The sequence below is a fragment of the Populus alba genome, chromosome 10 (genome assembly GCF_005239225.2).
Source record: "Populus alba chromosome 10, ASM523922v2, whole genome shotgun sequence".
Taxonomy (NCBI): domain Eukaryota; kingdom Viridiplantae; phylum Streptophyta; class Magnoliopsida; order Malpighiales; family Salicaceae; genus Populus; species Populus alba.
In genome coordinates, this window is record NC_133293.1 from 14,680,537 (window position 1) to 14,693,376 (window position 12,840).

Here is a 12,840-nt window from a genome sequence, read left to right on the forward strand (position 1 = left end):
CTAGCTGCATGTCTATTGGTGGGTGAACGCCCAACCTTGTTGGGTATGCTGCCTAGCTGGTTCGGGGTGCACTGCCCAGCACTCTTAAGTTGAAGACCCCTTTAAAATTTACCTGAAGGAATCTGTAAGAAGGGCCTCTTAATCCTTGCGCATGCAAGCTAGAATTTATGCAGATCGGAGTCCACCATACTTGGTTCATGAACTTGATGAGAGCGAAGGAATGTAGAGGCATGCACAGCTTGTAAGGAAGATAATCATTGTTCGCATGGCCACCACTGCCATGATTCATCGAGTATGTACAGGATTAGGTCTTTCAGAATTTTTTATATCAGTGAGTTACAGAATAGTGTTTGAAGCTTCGGAATTTTGTCAAATCAGACAAACTGGCCTTCTAATAAAATAATCATCATGGACTATGTCATTAACATAAAAAAAAATCACACAAGTTTGATATAAGATTGATTGTTTGCCTGGAAGTTTCTGTCTAATCAGGATTGCATAGGTTAGTGTTGCTTGTCGCATCCCCACATGATTTATCCCTTCCGTTTGGTGGTTGAAGACATGCTTCGATTATTCATACTGGCCTGTATATATGAATGTGCATGTCCGCCCATGGACATGCATTAGAATTTGTTGGACATATCTTTAGTCTATAAACTACACCAATTAGAGGTCTTCTAGATAGCAATGAGGAATTTGAATTTATGATCCATGGATTTCACCAAGAAACTTATGTTTTTATCCCGTAAAAGACCTTTTACACTATGTTTTATGTTGTTTGTTATTACTAAAAGTTTACTGAAGCTCCAAAAGAACACATAAACACCTTGCTGATGGCACAAATTGTATAACAGAGCTGGTTAAATTACAGAACCCAATAGGCAAATACAACAAATAACACTTGACAAGCTATAGTCCCTATCAATTTACAGCCAATCGGATTGTAAAGCTGTACAAAATACTTATTTCTCCGCTTGACATCTTTTTACAAGCTGATAGAACAGTTCGTGACCAAGAGGTTTTTCAGTTGAATTCTCTGTAAGGTTCAGTTTCAAGTGCATCCATATTTGCATTATGTTTTTCCAACAAGCAACAGCTTTCACTCTACAACGAGTGAAGGATTACCTGAACTCCATTTCGTGGACAGAGCGTAATTGCCTCATATGGTGAGTGGGTATAGGTTGGGGAAAGGGTGAAGAGGTATTTCTGCAAAATCATCGACAGAGTAATTTTTGCTTCAGTTGTGGCAAAGTTCAAACCCACACAAGTACGAGGTCCTAACCCAAAGGGAAAAAATGCAGCAGGGATGTTGTTTGTAGCCTTAGCAACTCCTCCTGAGAACCTCTCTGGCTTGAAAAGATGCACGTCTTCTCCCCATATTTCAGGATCATGGTGAAGTGCCGCATTAGCAATGTACAGGTTCATGTTAGCTGGTAAAGTAAGCTGCCCAATTTGAACTTCTCTTTCAACTTTCCTTATAAGGCCAAGCACCGGAGGATATAATCTTAGAGTCTCATTGATAATCATGCTCAACTACATGAAAAACGAAAAGAAAAGAAAAACTAGTTAGAGCTTGAAGTGGAATGATTGGCGAGTAATTTAGAAAATATTTTCAGACGTTGGTAAGAACCAAATGCGTTTTTATCAGGTGATTTGATTTTATAATTTCCTTACAATCTTAAGTTTTGCGATGCCATCTAGATTTGGTTTTTGTTGGCCAAATATATTGAACACCTCCTTTCTGGCTTCCTCTTGCCAATCCGTATGGATTGCTAAAAGCAGTATAGTCCAGGAAAGCAATGAATTAGTGGATTCCTGTCCAGCAAAGTAGAATGTCTTGCACTCGTCAACCAAATCTTCTATTGAAATCCTCTTCTTCTCGTCCGCATCATGGTATGAAATCAAAAGAACTCCAAGAAAATCATTCCCAAATCCATCTGCTTCTCCATTCTTCACCTTTTCTTCTCTCTTCTTTATTATCTCCATCACAGAGTTATGTATTCCTTTCACGAGTTTCTCTGATTCTATTTCATCCTGAGTCTTCCAGAACTTACTGAAAACATAAATAAAAAGGCAGAACACTAACTAAAAGGACAAGTCTTGGATTAAGATAACCATATTAAGCATATTCATCATCTTCTACAAAATGACATAGTTATTGTCTCCAAAGTTCTGAAGTTCTCTGCTTATCCTTCTACTAGTAATTAGGCCTAAAACCTTAAGGTATGAGAACTTACCTAATGCCAGGAAGCCTAAGTTTGTAGATATTCGTTTGTATTATCAGGGACAACTTCGTCAACATGTCGAAAATGTCCTTCCCCTCTAAGTAACTACTCCCAAAGGCTGTCCTGGAAATTACTTCTGACGTCAATAACCTGAGTTCTTGGTAGACCTCGATCTCTCTGCCTTCATTCTGTTTCCACCTTTCTAGCAGCATCTCAACACTGGCAATCATTTCTGGAATCATACCCTGAAAATCATCCCTCCACACAATCAGAAATTGACCAGATATTCTCTTATTGAGTTGTTTGTGTGATGAGAATTGATAGATTCTGGTTTGCTTGTAAGTACAATTTATTTGCCCTTCATAAGTTAGCATTTTTTTTACCCTGCCAGTGTCTTTGGAGTTTTTTGTTTGAGGATTGTTTATGTGTGATCATTAGATGATTACAGACAAGAATTGTGATAGCATGAATGATGGGAGCTTACTTTCAAGTTCTCTGCATTGAAAGCATAAGTGGACAGTTTTCTATGTTTTGTCCATTTTTCGCCTTCTGATGTTGTGACTCCATTCCCTGACAGCAATCTGAAATAGGCTGGAATGTCTCCTTTTGGATAAGATCTATCCTTGTTATTTAGTATCTCTTTGACTAGCTCCGGCTCCGAAACAACAAAATGAGCTTTAGGACCATACCAGCTAAGATAATTCCGCCCTACTCACCAAGAAAACAGAAGATGAATTTTAGAAACAAAAGTACAAAGAAAGAAGAATATACTTCGTTAGCTGTTTTCTTGAAGTTTGAATCATATTGAACAAGTTGTTACCATATGTGTTGATCCATGTGTAAATTTGAGGCAGAACTTTGGGAAGTATGTTATGTGATAAGGTCATGGGTTTGGCCATGGCTTCTTTCTTCATGATCAGAACTTCTTTTGTGCTCCCATGGATGAACCTGTAAGAAGGGCCTCTGATTCCCTGAGAAGCCATGAAATTTTGTGTGCGAATGGGAGTCCACCATAGTTTGTGAAGGACCCTGACGAGCGTAAAGGTAAGACATATGCACAAGGAGCTAAAGAGAAGGATTATCATATTTCCTAGAAAAACCATTCTCTTGCTTCTTCTACAACGAATTTCAAAGAGTAGGTATTAAACGCACTAAAACGATCTTCAGTATTTTTTGGTTTTTGAAGGGTTAGGAATCTGAGTTTGAGACAACAATGTAGCAGTATTAAATAATCTGCAAAAGATTGCTTTCATTAGCTCAGCATTTATAAATGGTCCCAAAAGCTTTGATTCAATGTATAACCAGCCAGTTACGTACATGAATAATTTATTTGAATCTGGCATATAATAGTTTGATGCTGAAAGCAAAAGCATACCTTGGAAAATATTGTTATAGTTCACTCCACATCAACAACAATAATGCAGAACTAGAACATTATTTTTCTATATTTGAGCATCCTTTCCTGGAGTCTTGCTTTAGGCTATAAACCGTATCACTCGAGAAGCCTTGTAAATAGATGCCATTTGGAATTTAGCATTATGAGCTCATAAACATCGATGGATTTCTTCGATAAAGTCCTATTATCTCTAAATGAACCGCTTGCATGGTCATCTTCGCATGTTAATTCTGCTATTTTTTTGGCTGAAATTTAATTGAAGTTCAATGAAGAGTACACGATCACCTATCTTACAGACAAACTGCGCCAGCAATGATGGTTAAGCTCAGGACCCAACAGATGAAGCTTTACAAAGTTATGGTACCTATAATTTGAAGCGAACTAGAAGTGAAGGTCTAAAAAACCCCTTACCTTCCTCAATCACAGCCCCAGCATGACTCGACCTGACATTATTATTCCAAACTCCAAAGCCACCAAGAACTATTCCTCTCCCGGAGGCATTTTCGGTTGAATTCTCTATCTGCTACAGACTTGGATGCTTCCATGTTTCGGCTTTGTTGCATTGAATGTTCATTTTTAGGGCGAAGTGTAACTGCCTCGTAGGGTTAGGTTGGGGAAAGGGTAAAGTAGTATCTCTGCAAAATCATTGAAAGAGTAATTTTCTTTTCAGTTGTGGCAAATTTCAATACGACACGAGTTAGGGGCCCTGATCCAAACGCAGAACTAGAACAGCAGGGTTGTTCTGTGTAGCTTGAGCAACTGCTTTTGAGAACCTTTCTGGCCTGAAAAATGCACATCTTCTCCCCATATTTGAGGGGCATGGCGGAGTGCCATAACATTGATGCACACGTTTATTTTAGCCGGCAGGGTAAACTTCCCAAGTTGAATTTCTCTCTCAACTTTTCTTAAAATGCCAAGTGCCGGTGGATATAGTCTTAAGAGTTTCATTGATAATCATGCTCACCAACATGAGAAAAAACAAAACCAAAGGAAAACTGGTGAGAGGTTGAAGTGAAATGGATACGGGTTTATAAAATAATTTGCAGACATTGGTAAGAATTTGATGATTGTACTCCGTGATTTCCTTAAAATCTTAGGTTTTGCAATGCCATCTGGATTTGGTTTTTGTTGGCCAAATATCTTGGCTTCTTCTTGTCAATCTGGATGGATTGCTAAAAGCAGGATAATCCAGGCAAACAAGGAATTGGTGGCTAGCAATGTAAAATGTTTTGCACACATCAACCAGGTCTTCTAATGAAATCCTCTTGTTCTCATCTGTGTCTTGGAATGCATTCATGATAACTGCAAGAAAATCATCATCAAATCCATTTGCTCCTCCGTTCTTGACCTTTTCTTCTCTTTTCTTTATTATCTCGATCATAGAGTAGCGTATTCCTCTCACAAGTTCCTCAGATTCTATCTCGTCCTCGGTCCTCCACAGTTTACTGCGTAAGGAAAATGGAAGATTAACTGAAAAGAGGAGTTGTTGGATTAAAAGATCTATATTACTACTATCTTGTCTGGAGTTCACTTTTGTTTTTCTATCCTGAGTTGTTGATGGTGTTCTCCGCTTATGAAACTTCACACATCCCACCAGCATTTATGTCTAAACCCTAAGCTCAGCTATGAGGAACTTGCCTGATACCAGGAAACCCAGGTTTATAGATTTTCCTCTGTATTATCAAGGACAACTTCATCAACATGTCAAGAACATTCTTCTCTTCCAAGTAACTGCTACCAAAGGCGGTCCTAGGAATCAACTTCTGATGTTAACACCCTGGATTCTTAGTAGACTTCGATCTCTCTACGTTCGTATTGTTTCCACCTTGCAGCGTCATCTCAACACTTTCATTTAAAGATTATTTATGACCATGAAAACTGTTGGTGATGAAAATAGGAGCAATTGTTGGAGCTTACTTTCAAGTTCTCTGCATTGAAAGCATAAATGGACAATTTTCGATGCTTTACCCGTTTTCATCTTCTGATGTTGTGACTCCATTGTTTCCAAACAGCAATTTGAAATCGCATGGACCATCTCCTTTCGGATAAAATCTATCCTTGTTATTCAGAGTATCTCTTTGACTAGCTCCGGCTCCGTAACAACAAATTGTGCTTTAGGACGATACCACCTAAAGTAATTCAGCCCTGTTTCGAACACACAAGATTTTCAGGAAAGAAAAGGAGAAAGCTACGAGTAAAATTGTTGAGTTGTTTAGAATAATTTTCCTTTTTTTTTTGGTGTCAAGAGTTGTTATTCGAATCTCAATGATTAAAGGACCAAATCAATTAATCATGCCAGAAAAACTCCATTAACGCCATTGCTCGTCCATGATTGCCGCTCTCGCGTGGAGGTCATAGGCCATTTACAAGTAAGATCAATGGCTTCCTTGATTATGAGTTGCTGTGGAATTATTCTCGTTTATTACAGAACATCATTCCTTCTACGAACAGAGTACATAATTGAAGAAAATTAATAATCTTTCAGAATTAGGAAATGGGCAATAATTTCCTAATTGAGTGGGAAATGAATCCTGGCTAGAGAAACTTGTAAAAAACCATATAAAGCTCGTACTCAACCTCTATTTTCCTATCCTGTAATGGAATTTACTATAAACTCTTTAAAAAATTCATATAAAATAAGATTTTTTTTTTTTGAATTATGTAATTGAATTGTATTGAAATATCGGGGTTTTAATTTTTTTTTTTAACTCAATCCAAGAAATTAAGATTAATAAATGCATTTAGATAAGTTTAACGCATCTTAAGGGCACTTGTAAGCCTCCATCTAACTTAGCCCTTCAAGAGATAATGGGGTTTGTAGTTGATTTTTCTTTCCATCATCCAAACAACTTAATCAAACTAGGAGTGCGTGCCCTCTTTTTCTATTTTATGCGGCTAGGAAGTGTTCACCAACTAACCTTAGAAAATTGTTAATCCGACAAAAATATGGAATATTTTTGTGATGTTTTGTATTAAAGGGATAGGAAAAGCCTAGAAAGCCCTTGAAGGCTTAGATGTAGGAATAAATTAAATAAGGGTATAGTAGTAATTGGATAAATAGTTGATAAATATAAATAGAAAGTAAAAAAAAAAAAAAGGTGTGATCTGAATTATTAGAGAGCAGAACCGTGAGAGAGAAGAGGGAGGAAGAAGAAGAAGAGTAAAGAAGGGAAAATAAGGGAAAAAGGAAGAGTTTTGGAGGAAATAAGTGAAAAAGGTAAGATTTAGGTTGTTTAATATGTATAATATGTTAATTCAACTTTAATTTCAGTTTTGATGAATGTTAGGGTTTTGAGAATTTGTTTTTTTTGGGTTTAATTGATGAATTAAATTGAAGGTTAGGGGTTGATTGTTGTGTTTAATTGATGATTTAGTTGATTATGGAAGATTATGATGATTTTGAGTTTATAGATTTGTGTAAATGGTGAAATTTGAGTTAGAAATCAGGGGAGAACAGTGGGGTTTCTGTTAAAATCTGGACTGGAGGTTGAAGATGACGAAAATTCAATTTGGTCCCTCAATTTCCGAAAATTACAGTTTAGTCCCCGAACTTTGGAAAATTACAAATTGGTCCCTGGAGCATATTCCGAGATTCTGAACAGAATAACATATGAATTATGGACAGAATTACTGTATAGATAAGAGAATTTAACACTTTCAATTTAGTCCTCCAATTTGACAAAAAGTACGATTTGACCCTAAAAATTTAGTAAAATTCCAGAATGATCCCTAGGGCATAAATTGAGGTTCTGAACAGAACTGAGGATGATTTAAGGACAAAATTCCAGTATAATTAATATTTTCAGTTTGGTCCTTCATTAGATGAAAATTACAATTTGGCCTTAAAAATATGATAAATTCCAGATTAGTCCCTAGCTGCAATATTAGCTTTTGCAGATTAGTTTGATTAATAATTAAGGGTTACTTAGTGAATTATTATCAATTTTATTACTTGTTTTTATTATGGATTAGATTTCGGGAAAACCGTTAGATTTTGGGTTTTTGAGAAAATTACCTAGTTAGGTCAAAAACCATATAGGGTTACGGTATACACCCTTAGTTAAGTTTATTAAATAGGTTAAATGTTCTTTCGAGTCGTTCTTGAAAATATTTCATTTGTATTCAGATAATCCTGATATTCTACCGGCGGGACGTCAGTAGGATTTTCTTCAGTGTCTGCTTTTGGCTTCTGTTTGCTTTTGAGTCAGGTGAGTGGATAATTTTCCATATGCATGAGAAATAGTATAAATATTTGATTTGTTAATATGAATTGGATCATGCTTCTTGATAATATATATTGATTATTATCCTTGTTATGATAAAGCATGATCAATTATTGAATCTGAATTCTTGATATGAAGCAGTATGTATTTTGAAGTGAATTCTGAATTGATAGCTCCTCATTTGATTGATGTCATGAGTTGAGCTTTGAGATATGAATATGTTTGTTTGATTATGATTATGAACCTATGGTATGTCAGTCAGAATACCCATGCTAACAGGGTAGTGTTAGTCTTTGTGCACATCGTATCTGAACCCTAGTTGGTCGGGGGAGACACCAACCTGTGTGGACTGATCATCCAACAGTACGGAGCCTCATGCTCATTGCATTTTGATTTTCTGACGAGTTCTACCATATGATATTCTTGTTATGGCCTATTTGATAAACCTTCGTATAAGAACTAAAGCCATACTTGTATATATATTTCTCATTGCTATATTACCTCGTGTGTGTATATTGAACGTTATCTACTCACTGAGTTGTTGAACTCACCCTCTCATTATTTATTCTTTTCAGGCTTATAGCTTGATAGCGGGTTACTTTTGTTGAACCTTCCGAACCTGCTTTTGATTGTAATTTGTATCTTTCTTTTTATGTCAAGTTAGTGCTCCAAAACTATGAAATTATATTAACTCTTGTATTAAGACAATCGAATTATATTATGAAGTTAGTTTTGTTATTAGTGCTGCGTTGAACAACTCTGATTGAGTTTTGAAGGATAAGATTGTATGTAAGTTTGGGTTCGCATAGGTTTGGAACCTTGGAGGGGAACCTTGCCTATGTGCCGGTCATGGATCCAGGAATCGGGTCGTGACAAACTTGGTATCAGAGCTTTAGGTTAAAGAAACAATAATATAATTAATTTCATCATAAGTGGAGCATTAGGATCCGTATTGTCTTGTTTGTTGTTTTTTTAAAATTTTAAATTCTCATCAAGTATGTCTTCTTCCTTGTGATAGATATGCTATCCTAAAATTCTGTGATAATCATCATGCTATTGTTCCAGCATGACAGTGGATGAGTATGATCTGAAGTTCTCTCAGCTGTCTAGGTATGCAGAACATCTTCTACCCACTGAGGAGTGGAGGGTGAAGAGATTCATTAGAGGACTCAAATCCTCTATGTATATGGTATTGGCACCACAAGTGTTTCCATCCTACTCCTCAGCTGTTGATAGCGCCAGGTTGCTAGAGGCGCGTGAAATAGAGGACATGACTGCTGGCCAGTCTAAGAGGCCTAGAGATGAGGGTCAGTCTTTTAGGCAACAGGGAGTAAGTGCAGGTCCGTTTAGGGGACGAAGTGGCCGTCAAGGCTCATGGGTTCAGAGGAGCTTTAGACAGAGACCGTTAGGTAGTGGCTCAAGCGGTCAGAGTGGCAGTAGTGGTACCCAGAGTTTAGTTCAGACTGCACCTCGTAGTTCATTTGTTTCACCCGGGGATAGTTCTTCGTGTCAGCACTGTGGAGGAGGTCATAACAGTGCAGAGTGCTACAGAAGAACTGGGGCTTGTTTTAGTTGTGGCCAGATAGGTCATAAGATTAGAGAGTGCCCGAGGAGACAGTTGTCCACTTCAGGGTTATCTGCTTCAGTCCAGCATCCTATTCAGGCACCATCGACGAGCCAGTCTGTGGCTCATGGGGTAGAGGTTTTGGTGGCCGTGGTCAAAGAGGTCGGGTGCAGGTGATAGAGGTCAGATACAGCAGGGTCAGGGCATGCTAGAGTTTTTGCCTTGACTCAGCAGGATGCTCAGGCATCCAACACAGTTGTTTCAGGTATTCTTCATGTTTGCTCTTTTGAAGCAAAAGTTTTGTTTGATACGGGTGCAACTCATTCGTTTGTGTCCCCATATTTTGCCATGAGGTTAGATAAACAACCAACCTTGTTAAAATCCCCCATTTCAGTCTCCACTCCCTTAGATGAGTTAATATTAGTAAAGTATGTGTACCTGGATTGTGAAATAGAGATTGGAGATAAGATCTTTATGGGAGACTTAAATGTCTTAGATATGGTTGATTTTGATGTGATTTTAGGAATGGATTGGTTGGCGAAGCATAGGGCTTCAGTAAATTGTTGGGGTAAGAAAATAATGTTTGATCTAGATCAAGAAGTTGGATTGGTATTTCAAGGAGATAAGATTGGGTCTCCATCAATTATGTTGTCGGCTATCTCGAGGAAAAATGGCCCGAAAAGGGGTACAGTGCTACCTAGCATATATAGTGGATGTAGAGAAAGAAGTTCCCCAGTTAGAGGAAGTCCCTATAGTAAGAGAGTTTATCGATGTATTTCCTGATGACTTACCTGGATTGCCTCCGTATAGGGAGATTGAGTTTTGTATTGATTTGGTTCCGGGTACCGAACCAATATCAATGGCACCATATAGAATGGCGCCAGCAGAATTGAGGGAGTTAAAGGAGCAGCTGCGGGATTTATTGGATAAAAAGTTCATCCGACCAAGTGTGTCCCCTTGGGGAGCTCCGGTGTTGTTTGTGAAGAAGTAAGATGGGTCATTGAGGTTGTGTATAGATTATAGGCAATTGAATCGGGTGACAGTTTGAAATAGATACCCACTCCCTCGTATAGATGATTTGTTTGATCAGTTTACAGGGAGCTCAATTCTTTTCTAAGATCGATCTTCGATCTGGGTATCATCAATTGAGGATTAGGGAGGAGGACATTTCAAAGACAGTTTTTAGAACTCGGTATGGTCATTATGAGTTTTTAGTGATGTCTTTTGGGTTGACGAATGCACCAGCAGCTTTTATGGACTTGATGAATAGAGTGTTTGGCCAATTTATTGATCGATTTGTGATAGTTTTTATTGATGATATTTTGGTGTATTCGAGGTCTAGAGAGGAGCATGAGCAGCATTTGAGAATGGTGCTTCAAACTCTGCGAGATCATCAGTTGTATGGCAAGTTCTCAAAGAGTGAGTTTTGGTTGGAGAGTGTAGCATTTCTTGGGCATGTAGTGTCAAGGAATGGGATTGAGGTTGATCCTCAAAAGATTGAAGCAGTTAAGCAGTGGCTTAGGCCTACTTCGGCGACAGAGATTAGAAGTTTCTTAGGTTTGGCCGGCTACTATCGAAGGTTTGTGGAGAACTTTTCTCGAATTTCTGCACCATTGACTAAGTTAACGCAGAAAAATGTTAAGTTTCAGTGGTCTGAAGCTTGTGAGAAAAGTTTCTTAGAGTTGAAGGAGAGATTGACTACAGCGCCTATTCTAGCAGTACCATCAGGTTCTGGTGGTTACACAGTGTATTGTGATGCTTCGAGAGTGGGGTTAGGATGTGTTCTAATGCAACATGGCAAGGTTATTGCCTATGCTTCACGGCAGCTGAAGAAGCATGAACAGAACTATCCTACACATGATTTAGAGATGGCGGCTGTAATTTTTGCTTTGAAGATTTGGAGGCACTACTTGTATGGTGAAACTTGTGAGATCTTTACAGATCACAAGAGTTTGAAATACATCTTTCAGCAGAGGGATCTAAACCTGAGGCAGAGAAGATGGATGGAACTGCTGAAGGATTATGATTGTACCATACAATACCACCCGGGTAGGGCAAATGTAGTTGCCGATGCTTTGAGTAGAAAATCATCAGGGAGCTTAGCTCATATTCAGGAAGTACGAAGACCTCTAATTAGGGAGTTGCATGAGTTAGTGGATGAAGGAGTCAGATTTGATCTTAGTGAAGCTGGAGCAATGATTGCTCATTTTCAGGTTAAGTCAGATTTGTTTGATAAGATAAAAGCAGCTCAGAAGAAAGATGATTCCCTACTCAGGATTCGAAATGAGGTTGAGCAGGGTAAAGCTGCAGGTTTTGTGATTGGTGATGATGATGTGCTGAGATATAGGGATAGGCTTTGTGTACCTGATGTTGATGATCTGAGGAGAGAATTGATGATAGAGGCACATCAGACAGTTTACACAATGCATCCAGGTTCCACCAAGATGTATAAAGATCTTAAGGTGTGTTATTGGTGGAATAGGATGAAGGCTGATGTAGCAGATTTTGTTTCTAGGTGTTTGACCTGTCAGAGGGTAAAGGGTGAACACCAGAAACCTCCTGGATTGTTGCAACCATTGTTGATTCCATAATGGAAGTGGGAGAGGATCACAATGGACTTTGTGACAGGATTGCCTAGAAGTCAGGAGGGTTATGATTCGATATGGGTGATTGTTGACAGATTGACAAAATCAGCCCATTTTCTGCCAGTTAAGATTACTTATGGATATGCAAAGTTGGCGGAATTGTTTATTAGTGAGATTGTACGGTTGCATGGAGTGCCAATCTCGATAGTGTCTGATAGAGGTCCACAGTTTACATCGCGGTTTTGGGTGAAATTTCAAGAGGCTATGGGTACTAAGGTGCAGTTGAGTACAGCTTTTCACCCTCAGACAGACGGTCAGTCTGAGAGGACTATTCAGACCTTGGAGGATATGTTAAGGGCTTGTGTTATGGATTTTGGAGTTAGTTGGAGTAAGTTCCTATCATTAGTGGAATTTGCTTACAACAACAGTTATCAGGCTAGCATAGAGATGGCACCTTATGAAGCTTTGTATGGCCGAAAGTGTAGATCACCGGTTTGTTGGTTTGAGGTTGGTGAGAAGAGGCTAATAGGACCGGAGTTGATTCAGATTACCTCAGAGAAGATAGAGGTAATTAGAAAGAAGCTTCAAACAGCTCAGAGTAGACAAAAAAGTTACGCGGATAAAAGAAGGCGTGACTTAGAGTTTTCAGTGGGTGATTGTGTGTTCTTAAAAGTATCACCTACAAAAGGAGTATTCAGGTTTGGGAAGAAAGGCAAGTTGAGTCCTCGATTCATTGGACCGTATGAGATTCTGGAGAGAGTTGGGGTAGTTGCTTATAGGTTAGCATTACCACCAAACTTGTCTGTTATTCATCCGGTATTTCATGTTTTCATGTTGAGGAAATATA

The 12,840-nt window shown here is 38.4% G+C and overlaps 1 protein-coding gene across 1 annotated transcript; it reads right to left on the minus strand.

Annotated features, from left to right (window-relative positions):
* Positions 1-843: 843 nt before the first annotated feature.
* On the minus strand, positions 844-3,427 carry LOC118046733 (cytochrome P450 CYP749A22). Its single transcript, XM_035055736.2, has 5 exons — positions 3,046-3,427; positions 2,710-2,933; positions 2,238-2,470; positions 1,675-2,053; positions 844-1,533 (listed from the first exon to the last, which is right to left on the minus strand). Exons 1-5 carry the CDS (start codon positions 3,326-3,328, stop codon positions 1,105-1,107), a joined length of 1,548 nt encoding a protein of 515 aa, XP_034911627.1. The 5' UTR covers positions 3,329-3,427; the 3' UTR covers positions 844-1,104.
* Positions 3,428-12,840: the final 9,413 nt, after the last annotated feature.

Coding starts and splice junctions, on each gene's coding strand:
- LOC118046733 (XM_035055736.2), bottom strand. CDS start 3,328: ATGGTTTTTCTAGGAAATATGATAATCCTTCTCTTTAGCTCCTTGTGC. Junction 2,471..2,709: donor TCAATGCAGAGAACTTGAAA/GTAAGCTCCCAT, acceptor GATGATTTTCAG/GGTATGATTCCAGAAATGAT. Junction 1,534..1,674: donor GCATCGCAAAACTTAAGATT/GTAAGGAAATTA, acceptor TTTTTCATGTAG/TTGAGCATGATTATCAATGA.